General features: G+C 58.8%; 1 protein-coding gene across 4 annotated transcripts in view; it reads right to left on the reverse strand.

Annotated features, from left to right (window-relative positions):
- The window catches only part of AGAP1 (ArfGAP with GTPase domain, ankyrin repeat and PH domain 1), a 415191-nt gene that overhangs the window by 85854 nt on the left and 309592 nt on the right, over nucleotides 1-19745 (reverse strand). For all 4 annotated transcript variants that reach the window (XM_054571257.1, XM_054571253.1, XM_054571255.1 and 1 more), the window contains one exon: nucleotides 11338-11499. In XM_054571257.1, coding sequence (XP_054427232.1) covers nucleotides 11338-11499 — 162 coding nt within the window. The remainder of the gene's footprint in view (nucleotides 1-11337; nucleotides 11500-19745) is intronic.

Below are 19745 nucleotides of genomic sequence, written 5' to 3' on the forward strand. Positions count from 1 at the left end.
CCAGAGACGCCAGGTTCCCTTCCCCTGTGCCGGTCACCTCAACACTGGAGGTCACTGAACACCAACCACGGGGGCCCTCAAAATAGATTTCTGGAAACATCTCACGCTGATCACTTGCCTTGGCGTGTCAAAAACTGTCCGTCTGGCACACAAACATTAAAAAGGACTTTGAAGTTCTCCTATCCGCTGACTCCATACACCAAGGACCTGAGTATAACATGAAGAGTACAACGCGGTGAAGAAAACACCCTGGTCTGTAACTGTTGCCTCTTACATACATGTTATCGTGTGCTTAGCTGTGCCGGCAACGTCAAGCGGCCGTCCTGGCAGGAGAGAGCCCATCCTTTCATATCTCACCAGGCTTTGCGAGGCGAGCAACGGGGTGAACTGTGAGGGACCGTCCTCTGGGCCTAAGGCGGCAGAGCGGCCCAAAGATCCAGCCGTGTCCCCATTTGCTCTGCCACTGCCTGCGGTGGCCGGTCGGCGGTAGGAAGCATTCGTTACCTGCTTTCCTGCGGTGACAGTATCTCCAGACAATTAATGCTTTTTTGTTTTTGTTCCTGCCATGATGGGGCTCATGGACGCAGATTTATCCCATGAAGCTCAGCGTCTCACCTGGATTAATTAATCTGCGGACCGGATCGCGGGGGTCGTGTGCTTGACCCCGCCCTTGACGCTCAACGTGTGTGCTGGGCGGCGAGAGCCATGAAGTACCCTGAACACCGTCAGGCGGCCTGTCGTTAGCCAGAAATTAGATGGAAACAAGGGAGGCCCGAGGACGGACCGGGAGCTCAGGTGCTCCCGGCGGCTCTGACGTCCATTTTTCACCCGAAGTCCTCCCCCCTCCCCAACCAAATGCAGTTTGCTATTAAGCAAAACCCAAAGGCAGGCCATCAATTCCAACTAAAAGGCACTTACCCCGGGCCGTCGGTGTGCGCGGCGCCGCAGACCCCTGGCTGGCTGCCCGAGCCCAGACAACAGCCATCAGCGCTCCCCGCGAGCGGCGCGGCGCGGGGGCCATGCATAATTGACTGGAAGATGGGCTAAAACTGTGCCCAATCAGTGTGTGATCAAAAACGCGTGGAATATTCAGCACCACTTGATTACACGGAGCCCCGTCCTTTCCCTCTCCTCATGAAATCTCTTCAAGGTCCAGAGTACTGTAATAAGATCATTACTGTCAAGCGGTACGAATCGCGGGCAATGAGTCTTGGGATAGGAAGTCATACTTCACAAGCTCCCCTGGTCTCTCTCTCCCTCTCTCTTTCTCTCTCTCTCTCTTTTTTTTTTTGTATTTTACTGCATGCAGAGGCAGCAAGGCGACGAGGTGGCAGATAATGATCACATCACTGTGTGGCAACTAGAAAGGCACTTTCAAGCGAAAGCAGAGAGAAATCAGCTTAACAGAAACTAAAACATTTTCCCTTTGCTTTCTTTCCCCCCTTAAAAAAATTAAATGGAATTAAATTGTGTGCACACGTTGCTTTTCATGAACTCGGATATAATGTTGCTGGATTTAACCATTTGAGAGATTTTCATATCGCGGCAAAGCCCATTACCCCACAGACAAATGGCCAATTTTCTCCGTGTCCTGCGTACAAAGAAGCCCTTGTTGCGCCGTGTGTGTGTGTGAGCGGCCGCGCCTGCCGAAGTCTTCACAGGGCGGACCGGTTTCATCGCCAGCGACTCCCTGGGCTTCAGACCTGGTGTCCGTTAGATGTCTGAGATGTGACAGGGCGGAGGTGAAAGGCAGGAGGCCATCAGCAAAGATTACTAAGTAAACAGAGTGCATCTCGAACCACGAGCGCTCACGGCGGACCGCAAGGCCGGCGTCCGATCAGTGCTCGCACGGGCGCGGGGGACCTGGGCGGGGGCTGGGCCCACCGCACCCTCTGGCGTCGGGCGGCTTCATCCCTCCTTCCCCGCCGAGGCGGACAGGAAAGCCCAGACGCGCTGCGTTGGAGTCCAATGTCCCTCAGTTCAACGAAGTTTCAGGAGACGTGCCCCCGCATAGCATGGAGAGGGGCGTGGCGGCCCCTCGGCCCGGCAGCCCGCCTTTTGCTGGCACGTCCAGAGCGTGCTGTGCACACGGGAAGAGAGACGTTAGCACAGAAGCCACTTCACAGCCAGGACCCCGAGGACAGGGACTGGGACGAAAACGGGCAAAGGCGCGGCCGCCCCCCGGGCGCAGGCGGGCGCAGGTCGACCTGGGCAGAGGCAGGCGGGGGCGCGGCCCGCAGGAGGCTCCTCCCCAAGGCCGGTCCCCGGGCCCTCGCCAGGGGGACGCCACGGGTGCGAGGGCGGCGCACAGAGCCCGAGTCCCAGGGGCTGCGTGCGGCCCCTGAGCCTGCCCTCGCCTGCTGACCGCGAGCAGGTCATGTCGCCCTGCTGACCCTGCTCGCCCGCGGGCGTGGAGACAACGCCGCCCCCGTGCCAGCGCGACTGGGTAGCTGGAAGGACGCAAGGCAGCAGGAGCGAGGGCCCTGACCCCGTCGTGGCTCCCTGCCTCTGTGCTGGGTGACGGACTCCTACGAGGGACCCGAGACCCCGGGGCGGGAGAGGCGGGGGGTGGGGAGGGGGAGCTGCTGCGACGCCCAGAGCCATTTTCAACCTGATAGACCGGGTCCGTGAAGAATCGTCTTCCTTATCGTCCTCTCTCATGGGGTGGGCACCCCGATCCCGCAGACAGGGGCGGAAAGCTCCACGTCCTTCCTGTGTTCCCCGCATCACCTGCCGAAGCCCTAACTCAACAGGATGGGGTTCGGCGGCGATGAGGGACAGGGCCAATGATGGGGGCGGGGCCCTCAGGACGTAGTCGGTGGCCTCCCAAGCGGAGGCCGAGCCCTGTCCCTGGCCCCCGCTCTGTGCCCGCACTAAGGAAAGGCCGTGACGCTCGCAGCGCAGAGGCGATCTGCGCAGGGGGCCACGTGGGCCAGCTCCTGGACCCTGGACGCCCCGCCCCCAGGGCTGGGGGCAAGAAACGCCTGCCCCGTAGCCGCCCAGGCTGGTCTCCTGCCGTGGCAGCCCGCGCCGGCCGAGACACGGGGTGCGCCGCACATTCCGTTTGCCAAGTCGCTTTTACATAGAGGGCAGCTTTGTGTTCCGTCGCCATCTTCTTCTTTCTGTTTTACAATCTTGGGATGAGGCATGGTGACCCCGCCACGTGTGGAGAGAGATGTGTTGGAGCCTGCCCATGGCCAGCGCTGGGAGGAAAGACGCAGCACGTGCGACCAGGCGGCCTGGGGACAAACGCACCTCAGGCACCTCGATGCCCTGAGTCCCGGGACGGACGCACCTCACAGAGAGTGTGCAGACGGAGACGCGAGATCCGGACGCGCCGTCTCGCGTTTTTTCTGCACTTGACTTTGTTCGCATCCTGTACTGACTGTGCAAAAATACAGGCAGCAAGGCGGAGGCAGAAAGCGCACACAAGCAATCAGACCGGTCAGGACCGCACGAGCTGCGCAGGACGGGCCCCCCCCCCTCCAGGCTCTGGGGCCTGGGTCCGAGCAGATCCCACCCCAGCCCGCGGCCAGGGCACCGCTGACGTGAGTGACACCCAAGGAGCCCGACTGACAGCTGCAACACTTCGAGAACGTCAAGATGATGATTTCGAGACATTTCCTCGGAGTCCCTGAAAGTCAGCCAATGCGGGGGTCTTCTCCCGCACGGGGTGGGACCCCAAGCCCAGGCTGCCCAGAGGACCACACGCCGCCCCGAGCTCCGGCATGGACGATGGAGGCCGCTCGCCGACCGAGCCTGCGGCGGAAGACGCACCCCTGAGATCACGCACAGGAGAGGCGTTTGGGCCCCGTGCGCGTGCCTGCTTTTAGAAAGGGATGACAGCGGTTTGCATTTTCCAAAGGTGGGCCCCCCCCGTGCTGGATGTCCTCCGGAGTCTCCGCAGGTGAGCGCCCCCGCGGTTCCCAGGCCCCGCGGACCGAGGCCCACCACGCGGCCACTCTGCCCACTGCAGCCGATCGGGCCGCCGGGGCGGCGGGCGTCCCGAAGGCAGGGGCCCCTCGGCCACCGCCCCCAGCGGTCCCAGGCAGAGCTCTTGACGAGCAGGAGGTGGCTGATGCGATTTCATGGCACTGAACCTAACTCTTCAGTTTGTGTGTGACTTTGAAAGAAAAAAACACACGCAGTTCCGAAAATCCTTCTCTTGTTGTCGGTTTGCCATGACAGGAGCCCTCTGTTCCAGTCTCTCCTGCTGTGATCGACTCATCTTTGTTTATTTCCGACCTGCTGGCTCCCACAAAGGGTCTGTGAGCACCAATGGCTGCTGTGGGCTTGTGTTGGACGGACTCTGCCCCGCGGGATGGCTTTTGAGTCAACTGTGCCCCGTGTGCAACGTCAATGTCCAGCGTGGGCCCAGTTCTACTCCATTTCCACAGGTTCCCTCTCACGGAGGCTGCGGTGATGGCCGGAGGGCTCTCTGGAAAAACGGCCTGGCCGGTGGGCAGCGGGCAAGACCATCAGAGCACACGCGCCTCTCGTGACGGCAGCTCCCAGGCAAGGAAGCCCCCGCAGGCCTCCCGGGCCCTTGCCTGTCCCAGTTCCTGCCTGTTGGGTTTCTCTTCCAGGAACATGCTCCGATTCTTGGGGTTTCACATTCACTATCATTAACTGCTGAGCTCGATTAGTCAGATGCACTAGCCAACGTGTCTAATAATAAGGAAGTTCAATTAAGACACCCTTAATTGTTATCAAAAATTGCCCTGGACTATGGAGTTTCTAACGGAGTCAATTACAGAGAGTTTCCTTTCTTTTTACCCCAGGGAGCCGCCGAGCTGGCATGTGTGCAAGTATCAGGAGGAGGAAACCCAAGGGGGCTGCCTGGAAGCAGCACCTGCAGAGCTCCCATAAACCTCCCCCCACACCCCGCCACACCTCCAAATAATACAAAAGTAAACGTCCTGGGCCCTGGCTGCAGAGCGACCAGTGTGGGCCTGGGGCCCAAGGCAGAGCGCAGACAGGACATGGTGGTGGTAGCACTTGAATAACAAAGACACGAACTGCCCAAATAACTCGGCAATGCCAGGAGCTGCAAGGCGGCCGACATGGCCCAGGGTCACAGCGCAACGAGCTGTCTGTGGGCCTGTGAGCTAATTTCTTGTAATAAGTATTAGAACATAGATGAGGCCAAATAAAACTGTGTAATGCCTTGTGCACAATTCTTTCGTTTCTCCCCAGAGTGCCTTCTAAAATATCAACTCATTACTTAAAAAACAGAGAGCAGCAACATTTGTTCCTTGGTATCGGAGTGAAAACAAAAATTTGGTTTGCAACCAATTTTACCGCCACTAGCGGGGTTTTAAGTTGTGGCAAAGAAATGACATTTAATGAAAATGTGATGCTTTCTGCAGCACTTTCTTAGATAAGATAACTAGTATGTTCTAAGTCGGCAGAATATAAAATTAAGTTCCACAGCAGGTTAGTGTCCCCGGACTTTGACAACTCAGTGCTGTTTGTCCTGCTTCTGAACCACCCGCACCTTTCAACATTCTGCCCCCAATCCCGGGGAGACCTTCCTGTGCACGGCTCATCTGAAGGCTCCAGGCGCCTCGGGCTCAGAGAGGTGCTGAGCTTTCTGTCTGGTGTCTCCCATGGAGCCAAACACACCCTGTTTCCTCTGTGCCGGCTGCTTGATATTTGATGAAAGAATAACATGACTCACAATGTCAGGTTCTCCTTTGAAAGAACGCAGCCAAGCCCAGCCCGGGCTGACCTCTGCAACTTGGAGTTAATGAAATTTGTAAACAGACTCGGGGCCTCACCTCTGATTGCTTAGTTGAGTGCAGCAGTGATGGGCAATTCATTTTCTGCCGCAACGGAGAGAAGCCCGCTTGTGACTTGTCCTCTGTGAGATAATATTTCAATATCCACCCCGGACCCACCAGACAATGGTTCTATAAAGACCCAGGATGAACAGCCAAGGGATTGTTGATGATGAGAGAGATAAATCAAGTCCCTCCTGAGACCTGTAGAACAAAGCACCACGAACGCGAGGTGGGGAAAAACACCAACACCACAACGGGAATTCTGCATACCCTGCCATATAACAAGATTGGGGAAACCCAGAGGGGCCCTGCATTTGAAAGAAAGATCTAGGCTGCACAACTTGTAGGTGCTGTGAGCCGTATAAAAGTCAGCGTCTTTACGTAGAATCTGAGAAATATCAAGGAAGCTGCGCCGTCGGCCCCGCTCCGAGATTCAAAAGCCGCGGCGCACACCTCAAAGACGTGCTTTTCGCCTGGTGGAAAGAGTTTGCGGCGGAGAATCAAGAGACAGTTCTGTCACCCACCGGCAACCTGACCCCGAACAAGAAAGCCACTTAACCTCTCTCTACTTCCACCTTGTCACTGGGGAAGCAGGGAAATTAACACTCGACGCAAACTTGCATGAATGTTATGAAACTAACGAGAGCTGCCAGATGCAGGGCCACAGATCGGGCGGCAGGGACCACTGCTCTGCTTCAGCAACGGTAGCCTGGCCGCTGGCCGCTGTGTAGGAAGGCACGAGACAGCATCACAATTCAAAGAGAATGCCACAAGGTGGCTCGTCATTCCAGAGCCGCCAGAGCCCGCTGCCCAAGAGCTCCCGGGCCCAGGCCCCGCGGCTCGGTTCTGGCCAAGAGCAGGCCCCTCGGTGCGGTCGCCCTTCCAGAGCCCCAGGTCCACAGCAACGGTCCAACTGGCGCTGTGCACACTGTCGCGGCAGAGGGACCCTGCGCCTCCAGGCAGCCCAGGGTCCCGCAGGGTTTTGTTTTCAGCGTCGTCGGAATCAGCGTCCATCTCCTCGGAGCTTCCACCCACCGGTCCCAGTACAACCCCACGGGACCGTCCGGGGCAAGCCAGGACTCGCCAGGATGCTTCCCACCTGTGAACACAGCCAGCGCCTCCGCGTCCCGTCCTTTGTCACGGCCCTGCTCCCCACGTCGCTCACTTCACCGGTTCCCTCCGTGGCCCGAGCCGCGGCCCCCTCGCCCCCCCGCGCACCAACGCCCAAGTTCACTGCTGATGGTCCGCGGCCACCAGAGTACAGCGCCCGCATCTGAACACACAACGTCTTCTTACCTGCATCTACTACTTCTGAGCAAATCAAGTCCGACTTAGAATCGGGCCTAGCACCGATATATTAATAGCTAATATTCCCAACGGTCTATTCAATGGGAATAAAGTAGAATGGGATACCTGAGCGTTTTTGTTTGTTTTTTAAAGCTTCACAGCACCATCCCATGTTTCACGTTAAGACTATGGGACGTTGGTTCTAAGAGGCACTCCCCCTCCCAAAGTCCCACTCAGCGGCAGTGTCCCAGTTCGGACATTCTCAGCAGCCCACTCCCCAGAACGCGACCACCACCCAGCTGCACGTCACAAAAAGGGCCACAGCCTTTACAAAGCTCACACGCTCTCTGAGACGAAGAGGGGATCCAAAGCTTGGGGAGGCTCCTGGCAGGCAGGCGGGGACTGAGTGCCCGGTGAGGACAGCGGGTGCTGGGGGCACGTGGGGGCCCTTCTGTGGCCAACACAGCAGCACCGCCCGGCCACCCAAAGGCAGCAGCCTTGGGCCTCAGCCTGGGAACAAGCAGGCACCCAGCTGCCCTTCCCGAGCACTTTTGCTTTAATGACACAGGACGATGCCATCAGCAAACGAGCTCAGGGCCTTGCTGGCGCCTCACGCCTGCGTAAAGAGGGGCTGAGTTCTTCTACACTGTTCACTCCCGAAATGACACCGATAGTTGCTGATGAGCTCAGGGACAGGCCTGATCACACAACATCTCTGTGGCTCGTCACACAACACGCAAGTCCCTCGAGCTGCCATGCCCGAACTCCAAACACTCGTAAAGGAACTCTTCTGTCCCATTTCTGCCCTGGAGACCTGCTGGACTGATTCCCTCCGCTTAAAATTGTCAACCAGAGGAAATGGTCATCCCGTGCAGGTTCGGTCGCAGCACCTTCTGCCGTCCAGTGTTGGATCAGTTCCTGTTCTCCGGCGGAAGAGGAGGGTGCTGCTGTGCGAGAGGAGCGCGGGGGCCCCGCGGGGCCTGGGCTGGGACCCCCGCCTTCCGCCAGCTGCGCCCAGAGCCCCCCCTGGGCGGAGGCTCCCCACTCCTGAGCAACGTGAGCCACGACACTGTGCACGGGAGCCGCTGCCTCTGCGCGGGCATATGCAGGAGGCGAGACCCGCTCCGCGCCGGAGCCCGCGAAGGGGAGGGCATGGAGCGCTGCCGCTCCCGCAGCCGGCCAGGGCCAGGCCCGTAGGAAGCTCCCGGTCTCCTGTGCCATGCGCGACAGGCAGCACAGCCCCCCGGGGACCGGCAGGAGGCCCCGGGGGGGACCTGCCCGCTCCGCAAATTCTGGCTGGTGCCCCCCTCCCCCACCACCCGCCCTGGACACCAACGTGCGTGGCCAGCCCCGGGATGTTCACTCCTGTTGGCTTCCAGCTGGGACTGGGCAAGGAGCAGGGAGGGCAGGAGACCAGAGGCGAGGGAGGGGGAGTGAGGTTAGGGCGCCTCCCGGCTCCCTCTCCCTCTTGGTCACCGTAGGTTGGAGATGTCCCTGGCTGAAGGTCACAGCTCTTGACCGGAGGTCTTCCCAGAGAGCAGTTTCTGGGTCCTACTGGCTGCCCCCTCCTTTCCCCGTCGTACCACCAGGCTTGTAGCAGGCCCCATAGCTCTGTGGACGCACCTGCGGTAGAATCCCCTCAACGGCCCAGCTTGGGGGGCGCCATGTTTTCCCCAGAGCCCTGATTTCAGTGGAATTTTATTTTATTTTTTTTACACTCTAAAGAGAATTAAATCTAGTCATTTGTTCCAATGGGGTATGTCAAAAACCATAAAACTCAACTACTTTATGGCATCTTCTATAAAACATTTTATATCTGCAATTGAGGCTTTTCAGCACGAGCTCAGGCAATGGCCACGACCAGCGGCAACAGCGCCCACAGGACGGAGGGAGGAAGGCGTTTTCTCAGGTTAAGGTTAAACAGGAGCCTCTAAAAAAAAAGCGCAGCTAGCTTTAACTGCAAGAACAGAACGCTGAAATGCAGGTGCTTTACGCAATGCGCTTTTAAGGCGTTAAAAGGTGCTGAGACTTAGAAACATCAGTGTATCTAAAATGGCCTCGGTGGTAAGGATGGATTACTTCAGAGGTTAAAATGTGGGGGGAGAAGGGCATTTCTTAGGAGTAATGAAATATGGCTTGTCTCAGAAAACGACTCATTTATAGTTTGGCAGGGAACTCTTCCCAGGGAGCAATGACACACTGTCTTTCACAGGGAACTTCCTGTCGTATCTTCTGTTGGGAAGACAGCAGGGCCATTGGTGTCCGGAGGCCACGCCCTCCCATGTTAGCTTGAGCAGGTCGGTTTCCCCTGACCTCCGGCAGCGAACCTCTGAGCACACGGACCATCACTCAAGGCCTATGCCTGAGACACCGCTGTGATTTCTAATCTGGGTATTTCTAGGGTGCCCGGGAGTCTGTCCTCCTGTTCACGCCGCGGTTGTTTTGGGTGGATGATCTGTCAGCCTGGTCGCAGGCGACTGTTCGGAGCACATGCGCAATCCCAGCAGCTCGGGAAGTGGGCTGGGAGCATCGCGGGCGTCCAGCGAGCTCACGGTCACTCCTCAAACCTCCTTCGAACTCACCGCGGGCTGACTGGGATGCTGGTTTGAACCCGTGTCCAGTGAAACGTGCGGCTGTGACTAATTCCCGCGGAAGCTGCATCTTACTCGCACGGTTGCACCATGTCGGTAGGTGGGCGGGACAATCAAAACGTGTAAGAGGTGTGCCCTGTGGTTCTAGGCGGACCCGAGAGCTTCTGCCAGGCGGCGCTTCTGAGAAGAGCCGTTGGTTGGAAACACGCAGCAAGCCCAGTAAGATGTTCATTGTGAGGCGGGTCGAGGCCTCTCCCTAAAGCTGCATTCCTCTCCCCTCCCCGGGTGTGCGGGGCACGGGGGACCCTCCCCGGTGAGGGGCCGCGCTGCTTCCTGACGTTACCCCGAGCCGGTGCCGGCCAGGCTGCGGCCGTCGGCATGGCTGGCGCGCTCCGCCGGACAGGTGTTTGAGGGGCCTCGTCCACGCTCGGCGCCTGCGGGCAAACCCTTCTCCAGTGGGCAGCGCGGTGGCATCTCGTGGCTGCTTGACCCGCAGTCACCGCTGTTCACCACGGCAGCCCCCGCAGAATGAGTCCCACTGATTGTGACAGGAGGGAGAGGGACGTTGGGAAACCCCGTTAGCAGGACGCCCATGGGGGCGAAATGGCAGGAACCTGGGCGGGAGGCGGAGCTTTCAGATGCGCCCGCTCAGCCGCCGTGAGCGCCCCCACGAGCTCCCGGACTCCCTGAACCTCGGTCGTCCCTTTAACCTGAGACGCCGCCACGGCCCGGCGTGCAGACCGGGGCGGACGCCATGCGCGACGCACACGCCAGGCGCTCCGTCCTCGCCTTGCTCACGTGTGCGCTGTGGGTTCGCAGGCTCCCCCTGACAGCTGGAGGGGACAGGCCGCTTCCTGCCCCACCGCCACACCCAGCAGTGCAACTCGGCTGTGAACAGTCACGCAAGCTGAGAAGCGTGGTGCAGACAGAGAAAGAAGCATCAACGTTCTAAAGAGGGTCCCAGGACGTGGTGCCCCCATAGATAACAGGCCCTGCTACCACCGTGGGCCTCACACATAACAACTCACGCCGCCCAGCAACGTCTGGGAGTTTTAGTTTTCCTTCAAAGTGTGCCTTTAACTTGCTTACGAAAACGGCATGAATTCTACCTGCCTGAATGTGGTGTGTGCGCACACGTGGCTCCCCACTTGCATCTGTGGAAAAAGACAACCGTGAATCCACCAGAAGGAGCTGCTTCGGGAAAACTGCATCTGGTGTCAGAGAGAACGCAGACCAAGGACGCGACAAGTCAAAGGAGACGCAATGCACACCGTGACCCCTGGGCCTCTCATGGAACCACCACCGAGCAACAGGCTCTCAAGGGAGGACGTCGGATCGGAATCAGGCCCGCCCGCGGCGGAGAAGGCGCCTCAATCAGGGGAGGCGCGTCTTCCTCAGGGAACGAACACGCGCGGCCCCCGGGGGCGTGGCCGCCATCGGCCCAGGTCGCCCCGAACACCAGGGAAGTGGCCCGGCTTTTACGTGACGGGACGCCCGCATCGCCACCTGCCGGGCGACAGCAGTCATTCGGTGGGAGGATCTCCAGCACCAGTCCGAGACGACAGGGCCCGAGGGCCTGCCGTGGTGGCCTGGCCATCGCGCGCCTGTGGTTCTCAGGGCTTGTGACATCGCGACTGAACCCCATGGCTCGCCCCGGCGTCCCCGGGGGACCTTACCTTCGGCGGTGCCCGACAGGCCGTCGGCTTTGAAGTTGCTGGCGCTTTTCTTCCTCCGGTGCTTCTTTCTGTTGGCGTGGGGGGAGGGGGGTGGGTCGAGCTTGGGGCTGGTGGTGCTGGAGATGCTCGGGCTGGAGCACAGGGAGTCGCCCAGGCCTGTGTCTGCAGGGAGGGAAAGGCAAAAGGAGCAGGGTTAGCTCTCTGCATGGCCGCTGAGGCCTGGTCCCCCAAGGCCGCAGCCAGCCAGCCCGTAAGTGACCCACTGTGGAAACGGCATGTATATTACACAGCATATAACACGCAAGACTGCGGGGCGGGAGGCCGGGGGAATCCAGCCTACTATTAGCTATTACATATGTATAATACAACACAGAACAAGAGTATACAGCGAGATTGCGGGGTGGGAGGCCCAGGGCACCCAGCACTAAAGCATCATGAAGCTGGTTAATATGTACAAACGTCCAGTTACATAATCACTAAGTTACAACATACAGTAAATATAACGATAGTACACGGAATGTAATGTCTGCAATACGCATAGTTTACAATGCTGTATTGTATATTTGAAAGTCGCTAAGAGAATAGATGTCCAAAGTTCCCATCACACGAAAGAACTCTGTAACTGTAGCAACGGATGTTACCTGGACTCACTCGGGTGAGCATGTCACTGTATGCAGAACACGTGATCCTCGTTACACGCCTGAACTACTACCATGCGATGTGTCAGTTATACATTGGGGGAAAGGCAGAGAAAACCAGAGGCCTGGGGCTCCCTGTCTTCACGTGCCTCCTGCCACTCGAAGCGGGCACGCGCCCCAACACCAGCTCTGTGCCAAGGAGAAGTCACTGCCCTCCACCGAACCAGACCGGAGCCCCACAGATGGCAAGTGGGGGCCGCACACGTTTTAGCCGCCTGTTGCTCTCTTCCCATCATCACGTCGACAGGTTAGGAATTGAAGCAGGGCGCCCAAAGACACACAGCGAGGTGTCGTCTCCTGCGTGTGCACCGAGGGGCAGGTGTCCCTGCTGGCCTGTCCTCTGCCCCAACGCAGCCCACGACTGTGGGGCCACTTTCTTAGTGCAAACAGCGGGTCTCTCACCAGCATTCAGCCCTGGCGTTTGCAAGTCGATAGAGCAACCCACCAACTTCTGATTCACGGAAGCTGGTTAGATTATTTTACAGTCAACGCACAAGTGCGATAATTCACCGTCACTGAAACTCGATCTATGACGTCTGTGTTTATCTTTAACAAAGAGAAGACCGCCGTGCTGGAAGGCCAGCAACGACCACATAGCTTGACCAGAAAAGCAGCTGAAAACGGATGGAAAAACACCATCTCGACACCTCCCACATCTCGGCACAGTCTGTTTCGTGTCTGAGCACTGGCTGTGGCTCAGCTGGGTTTCTAGATGCTCAGGAACCATCACTGAGAAAAACGGACACAGCGTCCTGCCCGACTGGCGTGAGGCAGCGGCTGGGCCACAGCCTAGAGTCCTTTAGGATGTGGTTTAGTGTCCGGAAAGGAGAGGGGCGTGTGGCGGCCTGGAGGTCGGGGAGGTGGTGCCAGGAGTTGGGGCTTCCTACAGGTGCTCACGGCAGGTGTCGCTGGGAAGGGGACGTTCGCGGTAAGACTGGAGAGAAGGTGAAGAAGGGAGGCGGCGGATGACGGGGGTGGAGGACAGAGCCAGAACGTGACCCTGACAAGGAAGCACACCGCTGCGTTTGAGAAACAGACCCTGAGAAGCGGGGCCACGAGGGCGGAGGGGCGTGTGGCCACCGGACGACCCGGCTGCTACTTCGGGAAGTGGTTTTGAGCGGAATGGCTACACAATTTCAACCATTAAGATACTTGAACGCAAGCTGAGTTACACATGCCTTCATTGCGTGGCATTCTAGAAAATGCCATCATCCGTCGAAAAACGGAAAACACAACCTAAGGTATCTTTTTAGACACACGTGTCCAAACGTGCCCTAGAACGCAGCTCCCTGGAGGTGCTGAGACCGGCGATCCCTCACCCAAGCCTGCGTGGCGGGGAGCATCCACCAGAACCCCACGTACCAAACGCACACAGAGAAAAGGCCACCAGGGTCCCCCACCGCACCACCAGGGGGCCGTTCCGCTGGGGAGGAGCCAGGTTCGGCAGCGTCCCGCACGACGCACCACGCCCCTCTGCGGGGAAGCTGTGCGAGGCTGCGCATGCGTACATATGCACGCACGCACGCGCAGAAGCTGTGGGTCTGGGGAGCCCGGGGAGGGAGCCCGGGGAGGGAGCCCCCGAAAGGCGGCCCCCTCTGGCCATCGCTGCTGGCTGCCTCGTGTTTGCGGTGGTGTGCGCCGCGAGGCCACACCGTGGCCCTGGAAGTGGGACTCCCATTTTGTCTCTGGGGGAAGGACAGCTAGCAGCGTGGTGACTGCTGAGAGTCGGCCACTACAGTGGATGGGCTAAGGGGGAGTGGGGACAGCGCAGGGGTGAACAGCTGGGCGAGGACAGGCAGCCGCCACCAAACCACTCGCCCACCTCGAGGACTCTCCGTGTGCCGGGTCAGGTGGGCTGGTGGTGGCCAGCAGTGCCAGTGACACCCACCGCGCGGAGGCACATCACGGCAGAGGGCGAGGCGCGGCCCTGGGTCAGGGAGGCCGTGGCGGGAGGCCGGCGGGGACAGTGGCCTGGGCTCACGTGGAGTGGGCCACGGTTTCTAGGTAGCCGGTCCCTGAGCCCGGCGCCGGGATGCTAATGCCCCTGGCTGCCGGGTCTTGAGCAATCGCTTCCCAGGGCAGTTAACGCTCCTCAGGATAAAACAGGAGCGACTCAAAGGCACACAGCTCCCCGCTGGGCTGGCCCGCTCCCGACAGCGACGCCCCTGCCCGGCAAGGTGTCCCTCAGAGTGAAGGGGCCCCGAAAGCCCGGCCTCCGACGCTGCAAATGCGCTCCAGCTGCAGCCCTGGCAACACCGTCCGCAAAGAACGCCTGTTGTTTTGTATCAATTACCAGACACCGCGACAGGCGATGACGACAGTTGACTGCGCTAACCACTACAGGAGGGGCGAGGCGAAGGGAAAGGAGGCGCCGAATTAAAACCGGCAAGCGCCCCATCACTCCGCACCTACCGCGACGCTGGCGGCGCCGCAGAGTCCCCAGGCCGCGCGGCGCCGAGCCGGATGGGCCGGTCCACCGCCATCCCGCGCGCTCAGTGTCAGCCATTAGTTCTTCCCAATCGGGCATCAATGTTCGACGTACACCCCCAAAAATATATAATCCAAGCAATAACGATAACAATCTGCAGTCTCTCCGAGCTCAGCACGTGAAGGATGAGTCCGAGAGGCAGCCTCGCTCCTCACTGGGGGAGCTGACAAGCATGACCAGAGGGATAAAATAACACTCCGTTCGCATAAATATCAAGCAGCCTGCCCGAGACTGATGGGCCAGGAATGGATTCTTAGCTATCATTCCGGCAGACAGGCCCAAGGACACTCATAACTTATTTTACAATCATTTAGTTTCAGCTCAAGTGGAAAACGTGACAACTTATCTCTGCTGACAAGATGCCATATCGAACCTTACAATTAACTCTCCTCTGATTATCTGCCCAGCCGATCATTAGCTGGGCTGTTTTTGATGAACTGTTGCTGGGCGCTCGCCTCGGTGAGAGCCGCCACTGCCAGGTGTGTGGATGGGTTTTTGATGTCCCCACCGGTTTGCAGGCAGACCGGGCTCCGCGCGCCGGGCTCCCACGGCCCTGCTGTGCCCGCGCCCGGACGGCGACTGACACAGGCCCTCCCGAGGCATGTCCTGGGGCCCCACTGAGGTCAGGGGCCAGGCCCCTCCCCAGATCTGCAGCCTGTATTTCGGGGAACCCTGACCCTCCGGAGGGACGCCTGCTACCACCCTTCCTCAGTGGCCTGGACTTGGGGAGGGGTTGCCGAAGCTTGGCGGGGGGCAGTGGGGGGGGGCGGCGCCCACCGCCGGCGGTGGGGGGTGGGGGGCGGCGCGCTTGTGGTCCCCAGGGCTGGCTAACTGGGAATTTCCTATGCGCGGTTAGAGACAGCCACTGCTTTAAATGCATGGTCACAGCAGCGGGCACCTTTATGGGGGGAAATGGAATAGGGAGGAGGACAGTGTGTGTGAGCGCCCTTCCTCACTCAGTCAGTAGTAGTATCAGAAACAACACATTAGCAAAAACTCTTTTTTCCCTTTTGGTATTAAAAGAATTCGAAATGATGAGAGACAGGGTTCTCTGCCAGTGCCGGGGCCGGTGCGGCGGGGGGTCCGGGGGAGAATCAGTTGAGGGTTAAGACCCTCTAAACACTTAAGATGAAGTCATTGTAGTGGCTGGCACCTTGCAACACGCCCCCTCCAAGGCCAGGCGGCCACAGAAAGCTCATTTGGGTCTTGAACACGGGCTCCATCCCTTCTGAAGCTCAGAGGCATGTGCAGGCTGGTAAATAAAGGACAGGCCACCTCTGCCGCCCGAGGAAATCACAACAGCCCAGCCTCTGTGAAAAGGTGAGTGTGAAGCGGAGTTCAAAACCTCGGCCCTCACACAGCCCTTTGACAGGGGCTTCCAGCGGGAGGCGGCGGCTTGGATCCCGCCTCTGAAGACGGTTCAGAGCCGGCCACATTGTCCGGCTCCCTCCGCCGCGCGCAGCGCGCGCACAGAGGTGCGCGGTGTCAGGAGGAGGGGCAGCGGGGACACCACGGGGGGTCGGGGAAGATGACAGGTGTTGGGGGAAAGGGAGAGACAACACAGCGCTGTACTGAGTCACAAAGTGGGGAGGAGAGGGACACAATAGGAGGGGCAACAGAGGGAAAATGGGAGCAGCATTTCCTCCCACCCGGGCCTTTCTGATTCTAGCGGGATGTCTCTCAAAATGAGGCTGAATCGATCAGATTTTAAGACATCCGATCTTCATTTACAGAAAGCCCTTGCTGGCGGAAGCACATCTATCAAGCGTTCGAAGGAAACCAGCACAGATTCTCATCACTAATTAGGGGACAGGGCTTCTCTGTGAGGTGGTCAGAAGGTTCTGGAACTATGGGATGGCTGCCTGTCCCTGCAAACACGCTAGACGACTGAGGTGTACGCTGTAAATAGGTGGAGCGCACGTTGTGCAAGTTTTATCTCAACGAAGCTGCTTTTCGAAAAAGGAAAACACTGAAGAGTGGTCGCTGTGTTGTTAAACATTACAAAGCAATTGAATCAGTAAAACAGACCATGTCAGCTGGACCATCCAGCACAGTGTGGGGTGAGTGCCATGCTGGGGGTCAGGAGGGGGCTTGGGGACACTCAGAAAAGGAAGCTAAAGGCTGTGTGCAAGGCTTGAGCCCCGAAGCTGAGCTCAAGAGGGGTCTGATGGGGCTTCCCCGGCCTCCGGCCGCCTGCTAGGACCTGGCTCTGTGCTGCGGGCTCTCTGGGGACGGTCTCGTCCCCTCCCTGTCCTGTGGGGCAGAGCGCATGCCTGGCGTCCCCTCCCTCCCACCCCTGGGGCACACTGCTGCTTCTGCACCCACTGTCTCGTCCTGCCCCCTTCTCCCCTGTCACCCACTGCAGCAGACACCCTCAGGCCCTGCCTGTGTTTCCTCGCACCCGATGGCCCGCTCCCATGAGATCCCGTCCTCTGGTCTGGGCTCATGAAAGAACAGACCGCTGGTAAATGGTCCCGTGGGGCAGAAACCTGAGACGTCGGAGCAGCAACATGCCAGGAAAAAAACCCATAGGAGAAAGCAAGTGGGATTTTATGTTTCAGGGTCAAAAATCAGACTGTTTCCTGGCTGAACTTTTAGCCGACCGCAAGCCGCACACAGTTTACGTGCCTCTGGAGGGCCGCGAATGGCGCGGAGTTCCTCTGCACAGCGCCGGTGGGAGGAAACAAAATCACCTCGAGGTTCCTGTTTCTCTCCAGCCTCGTCTCCTTTCTACACGGTCAGCCTCAGCCAGCTCTCGGTTTGGTGCTGTGGCTGTTACGTGACAGAGAGGTGCTGCTTTGCGTGCAGGCGCCGCTGGCTGAGTGGGCTGGGAAGGGCCCAGCGTGTCTGGCAGAAACTCAACTGAATACAGAGGAGTTAACTGAATGTGTGCTCCTCTTTGAGAACGTAAGTTTCCAGCCTTTAGACCCTTGGCTGCTTCTGTCACAAGTCACAGGCAGTTGGGTCACCAACTGGGGCAGGGTGTGCTGTCAGAGGCTCCAGAGAAAGGCAGCGGCGGGCTCTGTCCAGGGTGCTGAACGCGCCGTGGCAATTCATTCCGCTCTGGGGACAGAAACCCCAGAGCGAGGCTGCTGCTTGATGGCTGCCCCTTCATCTGCCCGCATTACCTGGTTCGGAAAAGGAGGGCGACGGTGCCCCAGGTTTAAGAAAACCTGGACTACAGAGACCAGGCTGGAAAAAGGAGCCAGTGCCGTTTTGACACACCATCCTGCGGACCTATCCAGGGTTAAACGTCAAAAGGATAAAAACATCCATTCTTTCTTTCTGCATCATAACGCGTAGGAGGCTCCTTAGTTTGCTTGCTTGCTTTTTTCTCTGCTGCGTAGATGAACCTCAGGGTTTTGAAACCAGCGCCTTTGTGCACACTATGTGAGGACAGCTCCTGGGGCGGGGCCGAGAGGCTGAGGCGCTGTGAGCTGCTTCTGGAGGCCCCGTGCATCTCCCAGCAGCAGTAGGGGGTGCGTCTGAGCCACCAGGACCCTGCACCCGGAGGCATCAGATGGCACGGAGGGGAGGGGAGGGGAGCGGGGCCACATGGTGGGACCCGTGCAGAGGAGCCGGCTCGGCCGCAGAGGCCCGAGAGCGCCGCCGAGTCCCAGCCTGGCCGCCTGGCCGTGCGACTCTGGGTGACTGGTCTCTTTCAGCTCAGTTGCTTCACAGGTAAAATGGGCAAAATAAAGGGCCCTGAACGCCTGTTCTTGACCTGCACGACTCCAACCTGTTTGTCTCCATCTTGGTGGACAGCAGCCTCCTCTCCAGATGCACGGGCCACGCACCAGGCCACACCACCCTCCAGCCACGAGCTCAGTGTGGCGCCAGCCGACGGCCAGACAACCGGACCGCAGACAGACCCACTCCCCAGGTCAGGCTCCCTTCTGGAGCTGTAACAGCAGAAGGAAACAACACGCAGAACGCAGCTCCCGTGCTGCACGGCCGACATCCCAGTGAGACGATGTCACACACACACATACACGGGACAAAAACGAACAGAGAGGGCAGGGAACCGAGGTGGGGCGGCGGGTCGCTGCAGGCTGCACTGCCTCGGTCCTGAAAAGCACCCCGACACGGGGGCAGAGGGCGGTCGAGGTCTTGAAAACCACCCCCCTCCGGGAAGTGAAAACGAAAGGCTTTCAGCGCAGAACTGCGACCGGAACACAGTGTTGCTAATGCAGGAGAGCGTGACCTTAAGGGGGAAGTTGCCCCATGCGAGGGGATTGGAGGAGATCTGGACGTGCCGCAATTGAAGCGGGACAGACTGCGGTGTCGATGACGGGTCCTGCAGGTGTGGCGACACTCCGGCCACCTGCCCGCCCGCCCCTCAGCCCCCGGCACTGTGGGCGGCTCTGGGGAGCCTCCCTTCTGTGACGGTGCCCCTCGGATGTTGAACGCTGCGGTGTGTGCCCAGTGACACCAAGAACAGGTGCTCAGCAAAGAGGTCCTTCCGGTGACGGCGGCTCCGAGGCGCCCACCGAAGCACACGGGGCGGAGCAGGAGCCCGAGCGAAGCCTTGGACCGCGGGAGACGACAGACAACACACCCCAGCGTGCCTGCAGGCGTGTGCTCGGGGCGGAGGGGCTTTGAGAGTCATTTCCACACCAGCCTCACAAGATCTGAATCTATAAAAAGCCTCACCGTCCTGGGCACTTTGGAGAAAAAAATAGTAACATAGGAAAGTGATAAATTTCATCTCCTTTTTGAAAAGACCTCAACTTCCTTCAGGTGTCACGGGCCATCTTTTGCTGGTTGACATCCACAGTGTTTGTTTTGGATAAAATCAAATGCTGATTTGCCAAGTGACAAATTATAAGTATATATTATAAATATAAAATATCACAACAAACTTTGTGCACATTTAAAACACCTGAAATCAAGCTCCTGTTCTACATAATTTCACGACCTGTCCTGAACCACGGGACAGGTGGTTCGCTAATGAAAGGGCCCCTTGTGGCTCCCAAGCCCTTAGTGACTGTGGGTGGCACGCTGCCGTTAGAGCAGCGAGTGACAGCCGCGGGGTATCAGGTGCCTGAAACGGAAGGCCGGGCCACTTGAAAGAGCGGTCCCACGCCTCAGAGGCTCTGTTCCTTTCCGCCGCACCTGTGCCCTAACAATCGCCCCCGTCAATGGACTGGGGGGCGCTGAGCGGGACGCCCTGGCTCCCCAGGCCAGCTCGGAGGGGTGGGGTCCTGCGGGCAATGCACCCG

This window comes from Pteronotus mesoamericanus, unplaced genomic scaffold (assembly GCF_021234165.1).
Source record: "Pteronotus mesoamericanus isolate MK-2021 breed Mesoamerican mustached bat unplaced genomic scaffold, CSHL_Meso_final contig_1018, whole genome shotgun sequence".
NCBI classification, from domain to species: Eukaryota; Metazoa; Chordata; class Mammalia; order Chiroptera; family Mormoopidae; genus Pteronotus; species Pteronotus mesoamericanus.